General features: G+C 46.1%; 2 protein-coding genes across 2 annotated transcripts; one reads left to right on the forward strand and one right to left on the reverse strand.

The window, feature by feature from the left end:
* Window positions 1–633: 633 nt before the first annotated feature.
* On the reverse strand, window positions 634–15,248 carry nubpl (nucleotide binding protein-like). The gene is made up of 10 exons (XM_029687760.2): window positions 15,046–15,248; window positions 9,745–9,889; window positions 9,528–9,562; window positions 9,285–9,375; window positions 9,126–9,165; window positions 8,930–9,020; window positions 8,149–8,328; window positions 3,002–3,122; window positions 2,806–2,888; window positions 634–2,631 (listed from the first exon to the last, which is right to left on the reverse strand). The coding sequence occupies exons 1-10, from the start codon at window positions 15,184–15,186 to the stop codon at window positions 2,569–2,571; spliced, it is 990 nt and encodes a 329-aa protein (XP_029543620.1). The 5' UTR covers window positions 15,187–15,248; the 3' UTR covers window positions 634–2,568.
* Window positions 15,249–15,259: 11 nt separating this feature from the next.
* dtd2 (D-aminoacyl-tRNA deacylase 2) lies at window positions 15,260–16,301 on the forward strand. The gene is made up of 3 exons (XM_029687761.2): window positions 15,260–15,516; window positions 15,644–15,713; window positions 15,876–16,301. The coding sequence occupies exons 1-3, from the start codon at window positions 15,406–15,408 to the stop codon at window positions 16,199–16,201; spliced, it is 507 nt and encodes a 168-aa protein (XP_029543621.1). The 5' UTR covers window positions 15,260–15,405; the 3' UTR covers window positions 16,202–16,301.
* Window positions 16,302–22,851: the final 6,550 nt, after the last annotated feature.

Consider the following 22,851-nt stretch of genomic DNA (forward strand, 5'->3'; position numbering starts at 1 on the left):
TACAATATTTACACAATCTTCCATCTTCACGAAATGCAACCAATGTTCTAGGTTGTACGTTCTTTATTTTCATCTCTGACATTGCGAACATTAGTTGCATTTCATGAAGATGGAAGATTGTGTAAATATTGTAAACAACATTTACAAAAGAACAACTCACCAGGCATCAACATCCACAAAAGAACAACTCACCAGGCATCAACATTTACAAAAGAACAACTCACCAGGCATCAACATTTACAAAAGAACAACTCACCAGGCATCAACATCCACAAAAGAACAACTCACCAGGCATCAACATCCACAAAAGAACAACTCACCAGGCATCAACATTTACAAAAGAACAACTCACCAGGCATCAACATCCACAAAAGAACAACTCACCAGGCATCAACATTTACAAAAGAACAACTCACCAGGCATCAACATTTACAAAAGAACAACTCACCAGGCATCAACATTTACAAAAGAACAACTCACCAGGCATCAACATTTACAAAAGAACAACTCACCAGGCATCAACATTTACAAAAGAACAACTCACCAGGCATCAACATTTACAAAAGAACAACTCACCAGGCATCAGAAAGAGGCATCAAGCATCAAGTCAGAAAGAAAGAAAAAACAACAACATAGAACCATTCCTTTATTTTTGCTCTACGCTTTTAGGGCATAAATTACTTTCATTTAGTTTACTGTCGACTGCACATTTTGTTCTCAAGGCTTGAATTAAACGTGTTGTATTTGAATATCAGACTGAACAATGAATACTGGATCTATATATTGAATACACATTGGTTTGAAGAGACAGGTTGCTATTGAAACGGAACATTATGCTACCACGGTCTAGATATACACACTATGTAACAGATATGTAATCAGCTCAGACCCCAAGGATTTGTGCGTACTCCACAGCTAGGGATATGGAGGAGTGCAGGGTTCTTCTGGTCTACAGTGCACTCGGAAAGTATTCAGACCCCTTCACTTCTTCCACATTTTGTTACGTTACAGTCTTATTCTACAATGGATTAAATATTCTTTCCCCTCATTAACCTACACACTACCTCATAACGACAAAGCGAAAACAGGTTTTTAGACATTTTTGCAAATTTGTTAAATTAAAAACAGATACCTTATTTCCATAACTATTTAGGCCCTTTGCTATGAGACTCAAAATTTAGCACAGGTCCATCCTGTTTCCATTGATCATTTTGGAGATGTTTCTACAACTTGATTGGAGTCCACCAATCAAGTAAATTCAATTGAATCAACATGATTTGGAAAGGCACACACCTGTCCCACAGTTGACAGTGCATGTCAGAGCCAAAACCAAGCCATTAAGTCGAAGGAATTGTCCGTAGAGCTCCGAGACAGGATTGTGTCGACGCACAGATCTGGGGTAGGGTACCAAAAAAATGTCTGCAGCATTGAAAGTCCCCAAGAACAGTGCACTCCATCATTCTTAAATGGAAGAATTTTGGAACCAACAAGATTCTTCCTAGAGCTGGCCACCCGGTCAAACTGAGCAATCGGGGGAGAAGGGCCTTGGGTCAGGGAAGTGACAGAGAACCTGATGGTCACTCGGACAGAGCTCGGGAGTTCCTCAGTGGAGATGGGAGAACCTTCCAGGACAACCATCTCTGCAGCACTCTACCAATCAGGCCTTTATGGTAGAATGGCCAGACGGAAGCCACTCCTTAGTAAAAGGCACATGAGAGCCCGCTTAGAGTTTGCCAAAAGGTACGTCAAGGACTCTCAGACCATGACAAACAAGATTCTCTGGTCTGATGAAAACAAGATTGAACTCTTTGGCCTGAATGCCAAGCGTCACGTCTGGAGGAAACCTGGCACCATCCCTACGATGAAGCATCATGCTGTGGGTATGTTTTTCAGCGGCAGGGTCTGGGAGACTTCTCAGGATCGAGGGAAAGATGAACGAAGTACAGCGAGATCCTTGATGAAAACCCGCTCCAGAGCGCTCAGGACCTCAGACTGGGTCGAAGGTTCATCTTCCAACAGGACAACGACCCTAAGCGCACAGCCAATACAACACAGGTGTGGCTTCGGGACAAGTATCTCAATGTCCTTGAGTGGCCCAGCTAGAGCCCGGACTTGAACATCTTTGGAGAGACCTGAAAATAGCAGTGCAGTGACGCTCCCCATCCAACCTGACAGAGCTTGAGGGGATCTCCAGAGAAGAATAGGAGAAACTCCCCAAATACAGGTGTGGCAAGCTTGTAGCGTCATACCCAAGAAGACTCAAGGCTGTAATCGATCGAAAAAGACTTGAGGCTGTAACAAAGTATTGAGTAGGGTCTGAATACTTATGTAAATGTTATATCTTTTTTATTTTTTATTTATACATTTGCAAAAAAAAAATGAAAAACCTGTTTTGCTTTGTCATTATGGGTATTGTGTGTAAATTGATGAGGGGGAAAAAAACTATTTAATCCATTTTAGAATAACAAAATGTGGAAAAAGTTAAGGGGTCTGAATACTTTCCGAATGCACTGAATCTCCTGTAGATGACGAGTTGTCCAGTTGTCCTACACAGTAGAGGGCAATAACTCAACCAGATAGTTCTTCTAGACGCTGGACCACGGCAGTCGCCACCTTTCTGTAGGCCTCAGCCTAAAACAATGGGCATAGGCAGACATATTAAACAAACCCAGGTAGAAAACTAACATGGCAAACTCTCAAAAGTGTCAAATCTATACAATGTTATGGTGAAGAATACACTGTTTGTTTTCCAACATTGCCAATATTTATCTTGACTATCTATTGTCATCCAAGCAGCATACCAACCTCAGGGCTGTCAGGTGAGGACACCACTACAGGCTGGCCTCTGTCTGACATCTCTCTGATGCTCAGGTGTAGAGGAATGTCTCCTAGACAGAGGAGGGAGAGACATCAGTCTCTATACTATACTATCATTCTATTAGATCTGAGATTGAGAGAAATAATGAAATCTGTAATGATTTATGTTTGAAATGGATCTTACCCAATACTTGTACTCCCAGAGTATCAGCAAGGGCCCTTGCTCCATCTGCCCCAAAGATGTGGGTCTGGTGGTTACACTTGGGGCACTGAAACACGCTCATATTCTGGACTATGCCCAGGACCTATGAGATGTGACATATATATAAATATACACAGATTTTTGTTTTTAAACGCAACATGTAGTGTTGGTCCTACGTTTCATGAGCTGAAATAAAAGATCCCAGACATTTTCCATATGCACAAAAAGTGTATTTCTCCCTGTTAGTGAGCATTTCTCCTTGGCCAGGATAATACATCCACCTGACAAGAAGCAGACGAAACAGCATGATCATTACACAGGTGCACCTTGTGCTGGGGACAATAAAAGGCCACTCTAAAATGTGCAGTTTTGTCACACAACGCCACCGATGTCTCAAGTTTTGAGGGAGCATGCAATTGGCAGGCTGGCTGCAGGAATATCCACCAGAGCTGTTGCCAGATAATTTCATGTTCATTTCTCTACCATAAGCCACCTCCAACGTCATTTTAGAGAATTTAGCAGTAGATCCAACCGGGCCTCAAAACTGCAGAACATGTGTAACCATGCCAGCCCAGGTACTCAACATCTGGCTTCTTCTCCTGTGGGATGATCTGAGACGAGCCACCCGGACAGCTGATGAAACTGTGGGTTTGCACAACTGAAGAATTTCTGCAAAACCTTCAGAAACCATCTGTCACGATCTGTCACGATAAATAAGTGGACCAAGGCACAGCGTGAGTAGAGTTCCACATATTTATTAAAGTGAAACTTCCAAAAAACAGCAAAGAAATAACAAACGTGCAAATACGTAGCGCACATAAGCACTATATAAAATCAATATCCCACAACGCAGGTGGGAAAAGGGACACACTAAGTATGATCCCCAATTAGAGGCAACGATATATCAGCTGCCTCCAATTGGGAACCATACTCACACACCAACATAGAACTATAATAACTATAAAAAAAACCCTAGTCACGCTCTGACCTATTACACCATAGAGAAACCTGAGGGCTCTCTGTGGTCAGGGCGTGACACCATCTCAGGGAAGCTCATCTGCGTGCTCGTTTTCCTCACCAGGGTCTTGACCTGACTGCAACTCGGCATCGTAACCGACTTCAGTAGGCAAATGCTCACCTTCAATGGCCACTGGCACGCTGGAGAAGTGTGCTCTTCACGGATTACTCCTGGTGTCAACTGTACCGGGCAGATGGCAGACAGCCTGTATGGTGTTGTGTAGGCGAGCGGTTTGCTGATGTCAACATTTGGTGATGCCACCGTGAGTGCCCCATGGTGGAGGTGGGGTTATGGTATTGGCATGCGTAAGCTATGAACGACGAACACAATTGCATTTTAATCGATGGCAATTTATATTCACAAAGATACCGTGACGAGATCCTGAGGCCCACTGTCGTGCCATTGATCCTGCCGCAATCACCTCAGAATGATAATGCATGGCCCCATGTCGCAAAGATCTGATCACAATTCCTGGAAGCTGAAAATGTCCCAGTTCTTCCATGGCCTATATAGTCACCAGACATGTCACCCATTGAGCATGTTTGGGATGTTCTGGATCGACGTATATGACAGCGTGTTCCAGTTGCCGCAAATATCCAGCCACTTCACACAGCCATTGGAGAGGAGTGGGACAACATTCCACAGTCCACAGCCTGATCAACTCTATGTGAAGCAGATGTGTCACGCTGCATAAGACAAATGGTGGTCACACCAGATACGGACTGGTTTTCTGACCCACGCTCCTACCTATTTTTTAAGTTATCTGTTACCAACAAATGCATTCTTTTTTTTTTTTATGTATTTTATTTGACCTTTATTTAACCAGGCAGGCTAGTTGAGAACAAGTTCTCATTTGCAACTGCGACCTGGCCAAGATAAAGCATAGCAATTCGACACATACAACAACACACAGTTACACATGGAATAAACAAAACATAGTCGATAATACAGTGGAACAAAAGAAAACAAAATGTCTATGTACAGTGAGTGCAAACGAGGTAAGATAAGGGAGTTAAGGTAATAAATAGGCCGTGGTGGCAAAGTAATTACAATATAGCAATTAAACACGGGCATGGTAGATGGGCAGAAGATGAATGTGCAAGTAGAGATACTGGGGTGCAAAGGAGCAAGATAAATAAATAAATACTGTATGGGGATGAGGTAGGTAGATAGATGGGCTGTTTACATATGGGCTATGTACAGGTGCAGTGATCTGTGAGCTGCTCTGACAGCTGGTGCTTAAAGCTAGTGAGGGAGATATGAGTCTCCAACTTCAGAGATTATTGTAGTTCGTTCCAGTCATTGGCAGCAGAGAACTGGAAGGAAAGACGACCAAAGGAGGAATTGGCTTTGGGGATGACCAGTGAGATATACCTGCTGGAGCGCCTGCTACGAGTGGGTGCTGCTATGGTGACCAGTGAGCTGAGATAAGACGGGGCTTTACCTAGTAGAGACTTGTAGATAACCTGTAGCCAGTGGGTATGGCGGCGAGTATGAAGCGAGGGCCAACCAACGAGAGCGTACAGGTCGCAATGGTGGGTAGTGTATGGGGCTTTGGTGACAAAACGGATGGCACTGTGATAGACTGCATCCAGTTTGTTGAATAGAGTGTTGGAGGCTATTTTATAGATGACATCACCGAAGTCGAGGATCGGTAGGATGGTCAGTTTTACGAGGGTATGTTTGGCAGCATGAGTGAAGGATGCTTTGTTGCGATATAGGAAGCCAATTCTAGATTTAATTTTGGATTGGAGATGCTTAATGTGAGTCTGGAAGGAGAGTTTACAGTCTAACCAGACACCTAGGTATTTGTAGTTGTCCACGTATTCTAAGTCAGAGCCGTCCAGAGTAATGATGCTGGACGGGCGAGCAGGAGAGGGCAGGGTTGATTAGCATGCATTTAGTTTCCCCTTCGTTTAAGAGCAGTTGGAGGCCACGGAAGGAGAGTTGTATGGCATTGAAGCTCGTCTAGAGGTTAGTTAACACAGTGTCCAAAGAGGGGCCAGAAGTATACAGAATGGTGTCGTCTACTTAGAGGTGTACCAAAGAATCACCAGCAGCAAAAGCAACATCATTGTATACAGAGAAGAGAGTCGGCCCGAGGATTGAACCCTGTGGCAGCCCCATAGAGACTGCCAGAGGTCCGGACAACAGGCCCTCCGATTTGACACACTGAACTCTATCAGAGAAGTAGTTGGTAAACCAGGTGAGGCAATCATTTGAGAAACCAAGGCTGTCGAGTCTGCCAATAAGAATATGGTGATTGACAGAGTCAAAAGCCTTCGCCAGGTTGATGAATACGGCTGCACAGTAATGTCTTTTATCGATGGCGGTTATGATGTCGTTTAGGACCTTGAGCGTGGCTGAGATGCACCCATGACCAGTTCTGAAACCAGATTGCATAGTGGAGAAGGTACGGTGGGATTTGAAATGGTCGGTAATCTGTTTGTTAACTTGGCTTTCGAAGACCTTAGAAAGACAGGGTAGGATAGATATAGGTCTGTAGCAGTTTGGGTCTAGAGTGTCACCCCCTTTGAAGAGGGGGATGACCGCGGCAGCTTTCCAATCATTGGGAATCTCAGACGATACGAAAGAGAGGTTGAAAAGGCTAGTAATAAGGGTTGCAACAATTTCGGCAGATAATTTTAGAAAGAGAGGGTCCAGATTGTCTAGCCCGGTTGATTTGTAGGGGTCCAGATTTTGCAGCTCTTTCAGAACATCAGCTATCTGGAATTGGGTAAAGCAGAAATGGTGGGGGCTTTGGCGGGTTGCTGTGGAGGGTGCTGGCAGTTGACCGGGGTAGGGGTAGCCAGGTGGAAAGCATGGCCAGCCGTAGAGAAATGCTTATTGAAATTCTCAATTATAGTGGATTTATCACTATAGTGTTTCCTAGCCTCAGAGCAGTGGGCAGCTGGGAGGAGGTGCTCTTATTCTCCATGTACTTTACAGTGTCCCAGAACTTTTTTGAGTTAGTACTACAGGATGCAAATTTCTGTTTGAAAAAGCTAGCCTTAGCTTTCCTAACTGCCTGTGTATATTTGTTCCTAACTTCCCTGAAAAGTTGCATATCACGGGGGCTATTTGATGCTAATGCAGAACGCCACAGGATGTTTTTGTGCTGGTCAAGGAAAGACAGGTCTGGAGTGAACCAAGGACTATATCTATTCCTAGTTCAATTTTTTTTTATGGGGCATGCTTATTTAAGATGGTGAGGAAGGCACATTTAAAAGAATAGCCAGGCATCATCTACTGACGAGATGAGGTCAATGTCATTCCAGGATACCCCGGCCAGGTCAATTAGAAAGGCCTGGAGCGTTTGACAGTGATGAGGGGTGGTCGTTTGGTTGCAGACCCATTACGGATGCAGGCAATGAGGCAGTGATTGCTGAGATCTTGATTGAAAACAGCAGAGGTGTATTTGGAGGGCGAGTTAGTTAGGATGACATCTATGAGGGTGCCCATGTTCATGGATTTGGAGTTGTACCTGGTAGGTTCATTGATAATTTGTGTGAGATTGAGGGCATCAATCTTGGATTGTAGGATGGCCGGGGTGTTAAGCATGTCCCAGTTTAGGTCACCTAGTAGCACAAGCTCAGAAGATAGATGGGGGGCAATCAATTCACATATGGTATCGAGGGCACAGCTGGGGGCAGAGGGAGGTCTATAGCAAGCGGCAACAGTGAGAGACTTGTTTCTGGAAAGGTGAATTTTTAGAAGTAGAAGCTCGAATTGTTTGGGTACAGACTTGGATAGTAATACAGAACTCTGCAGGCTATCTTTGCAGTAGATTGCAACACCGCCCCCTTTGGCAGTTCTATCTTGGTGGAAAATGTTATAGTTAGCAATGGAGATTTCAAGCTTGACTGAAATCTGTATTCCTAGGTCATGTGAAATCCATAGATTAGGGCCTAATGGATTTATTTCAATTGACTGATTTCCTTATATGAAATGTAACTCAGTAACATCTTTGAAATTGTTGCATGTTGCATTTATTTTTTTTGTTCAGTGTGCATAGATAAACATCTCACAAATGTGTATTTTGTCCTTACCAAGGTCATTTGAAAAGAATTGAAGTAAGAATATAGGGGCATTTAGCATCCAAAGCTCTTACCGGTACATTGACCTTTCTGAACATTTCTGCTCCCCTGCGTGCATCCAGCAAGGCAATATCCTGAGGAGTGGAGACGATCACTGCCCCTGCTATTGGGATGTTCTGAGTGATTGATAACTGAACATCTCCAGTCCCAGGTGGCATGTCAATAACCAGGTAGTCCAGCAGTCCCCAATCTACCTGCATAGGTAACAAAAAAATGACATGTAAGTATATAGTATAAAAAACTAACACGGATTACTGTACTGCCCTACAAAAGCAAAGTGCATTAACAACAAATGTTTACTGCAAAATCTCACTTCAACGTCTTTCTGTCTAAATTCTGGTACTTTATGATATATTCTGATCGACTGGCTTGTTCTTGTCTCAGAAAACAAAAAAACACGTTAATGAGATAATAAACTTGTGGATCGAGCCCTGAATGCTGATTGGCTGACAGACGCAGTATATCAGACCTTATACCACAGGTATGACAAAACATATATTTTTACTGCTCTAATTAAGTTTGTAACCAGTTTATAATAGCAATAAGACACCTAGGGAGTTTGTGGTATATGGCCAATATACCACGGTTAAGGGCTGTGTCCAGGCACTCTGCGTTGCGCTGTGCTTAAGAACAGCCCTTAGCTGTGGAATATTGGACATAGACCACACCACCTCGGGCCTTACTACTTATATATACACAAGGCCATTACAACAGACCAAAGATTTTGGACCAAATTCGTAGTTACCGCACTTTGCCTTTGGAGGTCAGTGTACATGAACGATCAGTCTCTCCCACCTGTCTAAGTAGCTTCTCTATAGCTGACATCACCATCAGGCCCCTCCAGACAATGGGTGCAACATCCTCTACCAGAAACCCCATGGACATACTGAGGACAGAAGGATGAGAGATGGACATGACAGTCAATGACTCAATGGTTTATTTGTTTGCTTACCTCCCCCTGTCACTGGCAATTGGAGATACATTTACTCACCAAGGAATCCCAAAATTCATAAGTGGTCTCATTAGGTTGTCTGAAAACACAAAGAAAACATAGGTTGTCTTTTCAGTTTGATCTCTGTAATGAATGGATACATCTAAAACATCCTTGTTATTCCTCAGGCTAGACTACATGCAGATTGATGTCTCCTACTGTCAGTTAGTTCTGGGTTCCCCTTCAGGCTCATCAGCTTAGGAATTGAGGGACCGTAAACATCAGCGTCTAAGATGCCCACAGTTTTACTCTGTGTGCAGAAAAGAGACATGAAGAGACACTGAGTGGACAATGTAGTGAGAGAGAGAGAGATTGTCATGGTTCTGCATACCCATTATGGGCAAAAATTGGTATGCAACAGTAATAACAAAATGTGCAAATTAATAATGGTGCTTTCCTTACTGGATCATTAGCTGTGAGTCCAAGGGCCAAATTCACTGTTGAGGGGAGGAAAAAGGTTGTAGGCTAGCAAATGACTACACTGTATAAAAATATATATTTCATAAAGATAAAAAGATCAGACCAAACCACTGTCTGTTGAAATGTATGCAAATTATACACATTTGTGCAAATGTTTCATGAATGAGCAGCACAGAGAGCCCAATAAGAACCTGCTTACCTGCAGTGGTTGATTTCCCAACACCCCCCTTCCCTGAGGCCACCACAATAACTTGTTTCACTCCAGCAATGGGCTTTTGTTTGGGCAAGCCACGAGCCATGTGCTGCTTCTGTCTCTCCTGCAACGACCTCTCAGGACCTGAGGTCTGGGGAGTACAGAGTGGTAGAGTTGCGTAAATTCATCATGGAATGAGCAAGTGAGTTTATCAACAACACATGATAAACTTGAATGTAACTTGTATATACAGTACCCGTCAAACATTTGGACACACCTACTCATTCAAGGGTTTTCTTTATTTTTTACTATTTTCTACATTGTAGAATAATAGCGAAGACAGCAAAACTATGAAATAACACATATAGAATCATGTAGTAACCAAAAAAGTGTTAAACAAGTACAAATATATTTTATATTTGAGATTCTTCAAATAGCCACCCTTTGCCTTGATGACAGCTTTGCACACTCTTGGCATTCTCTCAACCAGTTTCATGAGGTATTGGTATTTTATTAGGATCCTCATTAGCTGTTGCAAAAGCAGCAGCTACTGTTCCTGGGGTCCACACAAAACATGAAACATAATGACGTAATACAGAACATCATTAGACAAGAACAGCTCAAGGACAGAACTACATACATTTTGTCACGCCCTGGTCTAAGTATTTTGTGTTTTTCTTCATGTATTGGGTCAGGCCAGGGTGTGGCATGGAGTTTTTGTATTGTGGTGTGTTTTGTCTGGGGGTTTTGGTGTGTATGTTAGTGGGATTGTAGCTTAGTAGGGTGTTCTAGGAAAGTCTATGGCTGTCTGGAGTGGTTCTCAATCAGAGGCAGGTGGTTATCGTTGTCTCTGATTGGGAACCATATTTAGGCAGCCATATTCTTTGGTTGTATTGTGGGTGATTGTTCTTAGTGTCTTGATGTCCTGAGTCTGTGTTCTAGGCTGTTTCGGTTTTCATTACGTTTATTGTTTTTTGTAGTAATTGTATTTAGATTCGTGTTACGTTTGTTTATTAAAACATGGATCGTAATATACACGCTGCATTTTGGTCCGACTCTCCTTCACCATTAGAAAACCGTTACAGAATCACCCACCACCAACGGACCAAGCAGCGTGTCAACAGGCAGGAGCAGCCCAAAGAGGAGATACGGAATAAGGATTTCTGGACATGGGAGGAAATCCTCGACGGGAGAGGACCCTGGGCTAAACCAGGGGAGTGTAGCCGCCCAAAGGTGCAGCAGGAGAAGAGGCAACAGGAGCAGCCCAAAAAGGAGCACAGTATGGAATATACTTCTTGGGAGGAGATAGACCGGTGGGCGGTCGACCCAGGGAATGTGCTGGAGCCCGCCTGGGATTCGATGGAGCAGTGCGCGGAAGGTTATCGGAGAATGGAGTTGGCGAAGCAAACTCGGCGGCGCGGACGGAAGCCGGAGAATCAGCCCCAAAAATGTCTTGGGGGGGGGGCTCAGGGAGAGAGTAGCAGGGTCAGGAGTCAGACCTGAGCTAACTCTCCCTGTTTATCGTGAGGAGCCAAGGAGGAGACCAAAACCAGAGCCGGTGTTGGAGGTGAGCGAAACAGAGACTGTGAAGGAGTTAATGGGGAAATTGGAGGAGAGAGAAATGAGGGAGTTGCTGTGTTGGTGCTTTTTGCATGGAATTCGACCGACGGAACGTGTCGGGGATTTGATGGCACCTGGGTTAGCGCTCCATACTCGTCCTGAGGTGCGTGTTAGTCGGCTGGTGAAGTTGGTGCCAGCCTCACGCACCAGGCCTCCTGTGCACATCCCTAGCCTTACACGTCCTGTGCCAACACTGCTCTCAAGATCTCCAGTACGCCTTCACGGTCTAGCACATCCTGTGCCACCTCCACACTCTAGTCCTCCGGTAGCAGCTCCCCGCACCAGGCTTCCTGTGCGTGTCCTCGATCCAGTACCACCAGTTCCAGCACCACGCACCAGGCCTTCAGTGCGCCTCGACTGTTCAGCGCAGCCAGAGCCTGTCTCCTCTCCTGCGCTGCCGGAGTCTCCCGCCTGTTTAGCGCAGCCGGAGCCTGTCTCCTTTCCTGCGCTGCCGGAGCCTCCTGCCTGTTTAGCGCAGCCAGAGCCTGTCTCCTCTCCTGCGCTGCCGGAGCCTCCCGCCTGTTTAGCGCAGCCAGAGCCTGTCTCCTCTCCTGCGCTGCCGGAGTCTCCCGCCTGTTTAGCGCAGCCAGAGCCTGTCTCCTCTCCTGCGCTGCCGGAGTCTCCCGCCTGTTTAGCGCTGTCGGAGCCTTTCTCTTCTCCTGCGCTGCCGGAGTCTCCAGTCTGCCCAGCGCCGCCAGTGCTCCCAGTCTGCCCAGCGCCGCCAGTCTGCCCAGCGCCGCCAGTCTGCCCAGCGCCGCCAGTGCTCCCAGTCTGCCCAGCGCCGCCAGTCTGCCCAGCGCCGCCAGTCTGCCCAGCGCCGCCAGTCTGCCAGACTCTTCCAGATCTGCCAGTCAGCCAGGATCTTCCAGAGGTGCCAGTCAGCCAGGATCCGCCAGAAGTGCCAGTCGGCCAGGATCTGCCAGTAGCACCAGTCAGCCAGGATCTGCCAGTCAGCCAGGATCTGCTGAGACCACCAGCCAACCAGGATCTGGTAGATCTATCTACCTGCCTGAGCTTCCTCTCACTCCCGAGCTTCCTCTCACTCTCGAGCTTCCTCTCACTCTCGAGCTTCCTCTCACTCCCGAGCTTCCTCTCACTCCCGAGCTTCCTCTCACTCCCGAGCTTCCTCTCACTCCCGAGCTTTCTCTCACTCCCGAGCTTTCTCTCACTCCCGAGCTGCCTCAGTCCCGAGCTGTCCTTCAGTCCCGATCTGCTCCTCAGTCCAGTGGGGTTCTGGGTGAGGACTACTAGGCCATGGTCGGCGGCGAAGGTGGACTATCCAGGGACGCGAGGAGAGGGGACTAAGACATTTATTGAGTGGGGTCCACGTCCCGCGCCGGAACCGCCACCATGGACAGACGCCCACCCGGACCCTCCCTATTTGTTTTGAGGTGCGTTCGGGAGTCCGCACCTTAGGGGGGGTTCTGTCACGCCCTGGTCTAAGTATTTTGTGTTTTTCTTCATGTATTGGGTCAGGCCAGGGTGTGGCATGGAGTTTTTGTATTGTGGTGTGTTTTGTCTGGGGGTTTTGGTGTGTATGTTAGTGGGATTGTAGCTTAGTAGGGTGTTCTAGGAAAGTCTATGGCTGTCTGGAGTGGTTCTCAATCAGAGGCAGGTGGTTATCGTTGTCTCTGATTGGGAACCATATTTAGGCAGCCATATTCTTTGGTTGTATTGTGGGTGATTGTTCTTAGTGTCTTGATGTCCTGATTCTGTGTTCATTTGCACCAGTTTAGGCTGTTTCGGTTTTCATTACGTTTATTGTTTTTTGTAGTAATTGTATTTAGATTCGTGTTACGTTTGTTTATTAAAACATGGATAGTAATATACACGCTGCATTTTGGTCCGACTCTCCTTCACCATTAGAAAACCGTTACACATTTTAAAAAAGGCACACATAGCTTACATATCAGTACATACAAACTATCTAATAGGTCAAATAAGGGAGAGGCTGTGAGCTGTTGCTTTATCTGTTTTTAAAAACCATGTTTGCTGTTTATTTGAGCAATATTAGATGGAACGGAGTTCCCTGCAATAATGGCTCTATATAATACTGTGCGCTTTTCTTAAATTAGTTCTGGATTTGGGGACTGGAATTGGTTCTGGATAAGTCACCTGAAATGCATTTCAATTAACAGGTGTGCTTTGTTAAAAGTACATTTCTTTCCTTCTTAATGCGTTTGAGCCAATCAGTTGTGTTGTGACAAGGTAAGGGTGGTATACAGAAGATAGCCCTATTTGGTAAAAGACCAAGTCCATTTTCTGGCAAGAACAGCTCAAATAAGCAAAGAGAAACGACAGTCCATCATTACTTTAAGACATGAAGGTCAGTCAATCCGGGAAAATGTCAAGAACTTTTAAAGTTTCTTCAAGTGCAGTCACAAAAACCATCAAGCGCTATGATGTAACTGGCTCTCGTGAGGACCGCCACAGGAAGGGAAGACCCAGAGTTACCTCTGCTGCAGAGGATAAGTTCCTTAGAGTTAACTGCACCTCAGATTGCAGCCCAAATAAATGCTTCACAGAGATCAAGTAACAGACACATCTCAACATCAACTGTTCAGAGGAGATTGTGTGAATCAGGCCTTCATGGTCGAATCGCTGCAAAGAAACCACTACTAAAGGACACCAATAATAAGAAGAGCCTTGCTTGGGCCAAGAAACATGAGCAATGGACATTAGACCGGTGGAAATCTGTCCTTTGGTCTGATGAGCCAAATTTGAGATTTTTGGTTCCAACCGCCGTGTCTTTGTGAAACGCAGAGTAGGTGAACGGATGATCTCGTCATGTGTGGTTCCCTTCGTGAACCATGGAGGAGGAGGTGTGATGGTGGTTTGCTGGTGACACTGCCAGTGATTTATTTAGAATTCAAGGCACACTTAACCAGCATGGCTACCACAGCATTCTGCAGCGATAAGCCATCCCATCTGGTTTGCGCTTAGTGGGACTATCATTTGTTTTTCAACAGGACAATGATCCAAAACACACCTCCTGGCTGTGTAAGGGCTATCAAGTGACCTGGCCTCCACAATCACCCGACCTCAACCCAATTGAGCTGGTTTGGGATGAGTTGGACCGCAGAGTGAAGGAAAAGCAGCCAACAAATGCTCAGCATATGTGTGAACTCCTTGAAGACTGTTGGAAAAGCATTCCTCATGTTGCTGGCTGAGAGAACGCCAAGCGTGTGCAAAGCTGTTATCAAGGCAAAGGGTGGCTACTCTGAAGAATCTCAAATATAAAATATATTTTGATTTGTTTAACACTTTTTTGGTTATTACATGATATTACATTACGTGTTATTTCATAGTTTTGATGTCTTCATTATTATTCTACAATGTAGAAAATAGTAAAAATAAAGAAAAACCCTTGAATGAGTAGGTGTTTCCAAACTTTTGACTGGTACTGTATATACATGATGTAAATCTTATAGTGTTGCTGTTAGTTATAATTAGTTATAGTTATACAGATACGTAAACAAACATGCTACATAATTGGCCTCAATGGCTTGCAATGATTAGCTAACTAGCTATGTAGGGTGAATCAGAGTGAACTTGATAGCATTTACTTAGCTAGCATGTAGAAAGCTACCTAGCTAGTTAGTTGTAGCGAACTAAACAACACTCCACGGAGTGGAGTTTAGTTCGCTAGTTAGTTGTAAACAATTTTAGCAAGAGCTAGAATATTACCTTATGAAAACGTATGAAATATTTGCAGCGTTGTGGAGCATGTTGAATGTCTCTCCCTGTCCGTAACACTGTTGGTTTATTTAGGTTAGCGGTTGTTAATTTTAATAAATGTGAGAATTTACTGTAGCTACAGTGAGCCATCTTGTGTTATTGCCATAGAAAAAATAGGTTATTGTTGAAGTGCATGTCGATTTTCTATGACGTGTACTTGTTAACTGCGCGTCAGGAGGAGACTCACCCGGAAGCGAGTGTCAGAGACACGAACGTTTTCGTGTCTCTTCTGTTATTTTCCTTCACTGTCCCTTTTTTTACGAGTCCTCTTGTGCTTTATAATCTGAAACAGGCAGATATCATTTCAAAATGACTGAAAAGGCAGGTTCTCCACTAGCAAGAACTGTTCTTCAGCAGTGTCTCTATGCAAGGCTTCAAGTCAAACCTGCAGATGATCAGTCTGAGGCTGAATGGGTGGAGGTACTATTGAATTATCTTCTACTATTTTCTTAAATGCAAATATGGTCTGCCTGCTCAGAATAAGATTTGCACCTTGCCTAAAATAATATTTGGGTGATGGGCTGCTCATAAGATTTCATGTTTTCAGATTGACAGAGGGATGGTGGTCTACATCTGCTTTTTTAAAGGCGCTACAGAGGAAATTATTCAAAAAATCGGTATTTATTGTGCTTTTTACAGTTTTTTGGATAATACTGCAATAAAAACAACTACCTGGGCTTCACAAGACTGTGAACAGTAAATGTCACTGTTCTTCAAGGAATCGTAAAGCAATGTTGCTAGTACTGAATGGTTATTGATCCCTCTGCTCTACTCCACAGTGAACACTCTGCTCAACTTGAAGCTGTGTGAAGCTGACTCTGGGAAGTATGTGTCAGTGTTGGACCTGCCTGGGAACGTCCTCATTGTGCCTCAGGCTACACTGGGAGGCAAGGCCAAAGGGAAGGGCATGCAGTACCACCATAACATTGGGAAAGAAGAGGGCCTACAGCTCTATTCTAACTTTGTCTCCCTGTGTGAGAAGGAACTGGCTTTGTCCAGTAACAGTAGTGAGACTGGGATGATCATCAAACATGGAACATATGGGAACAGACAAGTGCTGAAGCTAGATACTAACGGACCATACACACACCTGATGGAGTTTTGAACCTTCCAATACTAATGACATTTCACAGTAAATTACCAATTGCACTCTTGTCCCTGAAATGGTGGTACTGTAGATCTGATTATTAAAGCTGCCAACATTGTGTATTGTAATGCGTGTGTTTGTATCATGTTGTTCTTTAGTGTTAAATCATACAAATATATTATGATCAGGAATTCAAAAGAAAGTCTGAACTCAATTGAAATATTTGTATAGACATCCTTGGTGCAAATTGTTGATGGGTTTATGAAGTGCGACCTGTGATATCTAGTGAGGATTTATGAGCACTGCACTAACAAAACAAATCCCCTACACCTGAAAGAAATATATATAAGATAATTTAAAACTTTTTTCAGCCAAGATTGCTACTAGTACAAAAAAATGAAATACTGTACATACATTAAAACAATGATGGGGAGGGGAAACAAATGTATGAGTACTTGTATCAGTTCCTCCCACTCTATGGCGGTAATGTGCCTTGCAGGTCAATTTCACATCGCTAAACCCATAGAAAAACGTGAGGAAGTGTAGAGAACGCATCAAGTACGATTTGTGCCATAACTTAGTGTTTTAGTGAGAATGGGGTAGTTGCGTCCCAATATCGGAATATGGGCGAGTCTGTGTGTCGAAAGGAAAGTGGTGGGCATGTCAAGCGCTCTGCTACAAGTAGTGATGGACATTCCGGCTCTTTTCAGTGAGCCGGCTCGTTTGGCTCAGCTTACCAAAAAGAGCCGGCTCTTTTGGCTCCCAAACGGCTCTTTAAAAAATATATGTTTTGTATTTTGTCAAGTCAAACAGTTTGCGATAGTTTGACTATGATTGGTGTTAAAACAATTCTAATTAAATTATTAAATGAAATCATACTCTACCTTAACCACAATGTATTTAAAAATGCATTGGTTTGTTATGAAAAAGAATACTATTAAACATTTGCATTTAAAGTATAACTTTTTAATGTATAATAACAAAGTGCATGTAAATCTAACCATTCCAAAAGGAATTGAATCTAAACAGCATAATATAATATTTCACCATATCAAAGAAAAATAAATAACAGAGGGGCTCCTCCAAATAGGATCGGACCTCCATTATGGCATCTGCTGAGGGATTCCTTTGTGCTGCATCACCAGTTGCTCTCTCGTCAAACAGCATCCAAACAGCAGATGTTTGTGGCACTACTTCTGGTGCTTCTGCTCCATCTGATCCCTCTTCTTCCTGTTGCCCTGGTGCCTGAGCCAGCTGACTGCTGGGGCTGTACCTCCCTGCTGCTGAGGTTATTCTTTGAAGAGCCTCATCAATCGCTCTGGCATCACTGAAGGCTAACTTCTTAAACATGGGGTCAAGTGCAGCGGTTCTGATAGCACGTGATTATATTCCATTCTGTGGAACTTTCTGTCCATTGATGAACATAGGGTGTCCATCAACTCTGTCACATGTCCTGTGGTTACATTTGCTTCTCTCTGGTGGCTGGCTGTGATTCGCTGCAGACCCTTACACAGGAGTATCATTTTTGAGGCTGTCACATAGCTGAGAAGAGAGAACAGTAACTTATTAGTTAAGGTTCATGTTTTGTATACTGATACTAAATTCTCATCTACTGCTCATTGAAAGTCTGTGTTGCCCAGCAACAGCCCCAAAACATCACTGCTCTAGAGGAGATCTGCATGGAGGAATGGGCCAAAATACCAGCAACAGTGTGTGAAAACCTTGTGAAGATTTACAGAAAACGTTTGACCTCTGTCATTGCCAACAAAGGGTATATAACAAAGTATTGAGATAAACTTTTGTTATTGACCAAATACTTATTTTCCACCATAATTTGCAAATTCATTCATTAAAAATCCTACAATGTGTCACGCCCTGGTCTAAGTATTTTGTGTTTTCTTCATGTATTGGGTCAGGCCAGGGTGTGGCATAGAGTTTTTGTATTGTGGTGTGTTTTGTCTTGGGATTTTGGAATGTGTGTATAGTGGGATTGTAGCTTAGTGGGGTGTTCTAGGAGAGTCTATGGCTGTCTGAAGTGGTTCTCAATCAGAGGCAGGTGTTTACCGTTGTCTCTGATTGGGAACCATATTTAGGCAGCCATATTCTTTGGTTGTATTGTGGGTGATTGTCCTGTGTGTCTTGATGTCCTGGTTAGAGGTTAGTAGACACTTGTATAGGCTGTTTTCGGTTTTCGTTTTTGTAGTGTTAGTGTTTTGTTGTGTGTTACGTTGGTTTATTAAAGATGAATCACAATAGACACGCTGCAGTTTGGTCCGACTCTCCTTCACCATTAGAAAGCCGTTACAGAATCACCCACCACAGGACCAAGCAGCGTGTCAACAGGCAGGAGCCACAGGAGAAGCAACAGAGGCAGCAGCAGCAGGAGCAGCAGCAGCTACAGTGGGAGAGATTGCACTACCTGGAGAAATGGACATGGGAGGAGGTACTGGACGGTAAAGGACCCTGGGATCAGCCTGGAGATTATTGTCGCCCCAAAGCCGAGCTGGAGGCAGCAAAAGCAGAGGCGGCATTATGAGGAGCTAGCACGGCAGAGCGGATGGAAGCCTGAGAGTCAGCCCCAAAAATGTCTTGGGGGGAGGCTCACAGGGAGTATGGCTACGCTAGGTAGGAGACCTACGCTAACTTCCTGTGGTTACCGGGGGGCTAGAGAGACCGGGCAGGCACCTTGTTATGCAGTGGTGCGCACGGTGTCCCCAGTGCGGGTGCATAGCCCGGTGCGGTATATTCCAGCTCCTCGTATCGGCCGGGCTAGAGTGGGCATCGAGCCAGGTAAGGTTGGGCAGGCTCGGTGCTCAAGAGCTCCAGTGCGCCTGCACGGTCCGGTCTATCCAGTACCACCTCCACACCCCAGCCCTCCGGTAGCAGCTCCCCGCACCAGGCTTCCTGTGCGTGTCCTCGGTTCATTACCACCAGTGCCAGCACCACGCATCAGGCCTACAGTGTGTCCCGCCTGTCCAGCGCTGCCGGAGCGTCCCGCCTGTCCGGCGCCGCTGCCGGAGCTTCTCGCCGGAGCCTCCCGCCTGTCCGGCATCGCTGCCGGAGCGTCCCGCCTGTCCGGCGCCGCTGCCGGAGCGTCCCGCCTGTCCGGCGCCGCTGCCGGAGCGTCCCGCCTGTCCGGCGCCGCTGCCGGAGCTTCCCGCCTGTCCGGCGCTGTCAGAGCTACCGCCCCTCATGCCAGAGGCGCCAGAGCCCCTCATTCCAGAGGCACCAGTACTCCTCTGTTCAGCGCAGCCAGAGCTGTCAGCCTGCATGAAACATCCAGAGCTGTCAGTCTGCCCAGCGCCGTCTGAGCTACCCGTCTGCCCAGCGCCGTCTGAGCCACCCGTCTGCCCAGCGCCGTCTGAGCCACCCGTCTGCCCAGCGCCGTCTGAGCCACCCGTCTGCCCAGCGCCGTCTGAGCCACCCGTCTGCCCAGCGCCGCCAGTGCCGCCAGTCTGCCCAGCGCCGCCTGAGCCGCCAGTCTGCCCAGCGCCGCCAGTCTGCCCAGCGCCGCCAGTGCCGCCAGTCTGCCCAGCGCCGCCTGAGCCGCCAGTCTGCCCAGCGTCGCCAGTCTGCCCAGCGTCGCCAGTCTGCCCAGCGTCGCCAGTCTGCCCAGCGTCGCCAGTCTGCCCAGCGCCGTCTGAGCCACCAGTCTGCCCAGCGCCGCCAGTGCCGCCAGTCTGCCCAGCGCCGCCTGAGCTACCAGTCTGCCCAGCGCCGCCAGTCTGCCCAGCGCCACCAGTGCCGCCAGTCTGCCAGGATCAGTTAGATCCGCCATTCAGCCAGGATCCGCCAGTGTGCCAGGATCCGCCAGTCAGCAAGGATCCGCCAGTCTGCCAGGATCCGCCAGAAGTGCCAGTCAGCCAGGATCTGCCAGATCCGCTAGTCAGCCAGGATCCGCCAGTCGGCCAGGATCTGCCAGATCCGCTAGTCAGCCAGGATCCGCCAGTCGGCCAGGATCTGCCAGAACCGCTAGTCAGCCAGGATCCGCCAGTCAGCCAGGATCTGCCAGATCCGCTTGTCAGCCAGGATCTGCCAGTCAGCCAGGATCTGCCAGTCAGCCAGGATCTGCCAGATCCGCTAGTCAGCCAGGATCCGCCAGTCAGCCAGGATCCGCCAGTCAGCCAGGATCTGCCAGATCCGCCAGTCAGCCAGGATCCGCCAGTCAGCCAGGATCCGCCAGTCAGCCAGGATCTGCCAGTCAGCCAGGATCTGTCGGAACCACCAGCCAGCCAGGATCTGGTAGATCCATTAACCTGCCTGAGCTTCCTCTCACTCCCGAGCTTCCTCTCACTCCCGAGCTTCCTCTCACTCCCGAGCTTCCTCTCACTCCCGAGCTTCCTCTCACTCCCGAGCTTCCTCTCACTCCCGAGCTTCCTCTCACTCCCGAGCTTCCTCTCACTCCCGAGCTTCCTCTCACTCCCGAGTTTCCTCTCACTCCTGAGCTTCCCCTCAGTCCCGAGCTGCCTCAGTCCCGAGCTGCCCCTCAGTCCCGATCTGCTCCTCAATCCAGTGGGTTTCTGGGTGAGGACTACTAGGCCATGGTCGGCGGCGAGGGTGGACTATCCAGGGACGCGAGGAGAGGGGACTAAGACATTAATTGAGTGGGGTCCACGTCCCGCGCCGGAACCGCCACCATGGACAGACGCCCACCCGGACCCTCCCTATTTGTTTTGAGGTGCGTTCGGGAGTCCGCACCTTAGGGGGGGGTTCTGTCACGCCCTGGTCTAAGTATTTTGTGTTTTCTTCATGTATTGGGTCAGGCCAGGGTGTGGCATAGAGTTTTTGTATTGTGGTGTGTTTTGTCTTGGGATTTTGGAATGTGTGTATAGTGGGATTGTAGCTTGGTGGGGTGTTCTAGGAGAGTCTATGGCTGTCTGAAGTGGTTCTCAATCACAGGCAGGTGTTTACCGTTGTCTCTGATTGGGAACCATATTTAGGCAGCCATATTCTTTGGTTGTATTGTGGGTGATTGTCCTGTGTGTCTTGATGTCCTGGTTAGAGGTTAGTAGACACTTGTATAGGCTTTTTTCGTTTTTGTAGTGTTAGTGTTTTGTTGTGTGTTACGTTGGTTTATTAAAGATGAATCACAATAGACACGCTGCAGTTTGGTCCGACTCTCCTTCACCATTAGAAAGCCGTTACACAATGTGATTTTCTGGATTTTTTCCCCTTAATTTTGTCTGTCATAGTTGAAGTGTACCTATGATGAAAATTACAGGCCTCTTTCATCTTTTTAAGTGGGAGAACTTGCACAATTGGTGGCTGACTAAATACTTTTTTGCCCCACTGTATAATACTGGATTAAATAATGATGTAGTAATAACTGCTTTACTGTACCTCTCTCCCCTGATCTCCACAGTGACCTACTCAAAGGGTTCCAGGACTCTGCACACCTCCTCCACCACCTCCCATTCCTCTTGGGTCAGAGCATCAACAGGTGCATTGACATTGAAAATGGCCAGGGTAGAGATGATGGCATCCTTTGACTCAAGAAACCGCTTCAACATATTCCACCTTGTAGTGCAGTCTTGTTTAGGCCTCAGCTCAGGCATCCCCATCTGGCATTGTGTAGACTTTAGTTTCTCAGCACCTATTGTGCTCCTGTGGAAGTATTCCACAGCTGCTTTTTCACTTTGTCCACAGTGGGCTTCATCACCTTCAGAGCATCTCTTTACTACTTAAAAAAAATAAAAAATCTACTGTGTCATTGACTTGTTTGTGTTAAAAATACTACAATCAGGTTGATTGTGTGGGCAAGACATGGATGATGGGTCCATTTTAACATTTTCATGGCTTTGGTTGTGTTAGCTGCATTGTCGTTAACATTACAGACCACTTTTCCATCTACTTGCCACTCTCAACAATTCCTCTGCCAAGTTCTCTGAGCTGTGTCTGTTGCTGAACTCCAAGCTCACCAGAAGACAGCTAGACATCGAAAAATCTTCAATGAAGTGACATGTAACCGACATGTAAGAAGTGGTTACCCTTGATGTCCAGCAGTCAGTGGTAAGGCAAACTGCAGTAGCTTTTTGGACTCTTCCCCGCACTGAAGCCTGTGTGCTCTCATACAGTTGTGGAATAAGTGATTTTGAAAGGGTTTCCTGCTTGGAATTGTGTACATTGGATTTAGACTATTGCTATAATTTCTCTGTCCTCCACGATCGAAAATGGCTGGAAATCGGTGGCAATCATTTCAGCCAATGCAATATCAATTTGGCCTTGTTTTGCTACAGACAGACTTTGGCATAAACTGGTCCATAGAAGATTGCGTTGCTGTGGGTCGCGGAGTAAGCCTACTTGACTGAGTGGTGAGGTACTGGCTCCACCACTATCACTAGCAGGCCCGCTAGTTTCTTGAAGCTCCGCTACAGCTAGCTTCACAGTTGGGTGTACAGTTCACATATGACGGTGTAGGTTTTATGTAGAACCGGCTTTATATGAGATTTTGTTTTGGCAAATTCTACACTGTTCTCTAATATTGTTTACATTATTAAAATGCATCAAAATAAAAAAAATATTGATTTGAGTTTTACCCTATCCACCGTACTTCTACACCTGCATTGCTTGCTGTTTGGGGTTTTAGGCTGGGTTTCTGTACAGCACTTTGTGACATCAGCTGATGTAAGAAGGGCTTTATAAATAACTTTGATTGATGGAAATTCGAT

This window comes from Oncorhynchus nerka, linkage group LG18, assembly GCF_034236695.1.
Source record: "Oncorhynchus nerka isolate Pitt River linkage group LG18, Oner_Uvic_2.0, whole genome shotgun sequence".
In the NCBI taxonomy this organism is placed as follows: domain Eukaryota; kingdom Metazoa; phylum Chordata; class Actinopteri; order Salmoniformes; family Salmonidae; genus Oncorhynchus; species Oncorhynchus nerka.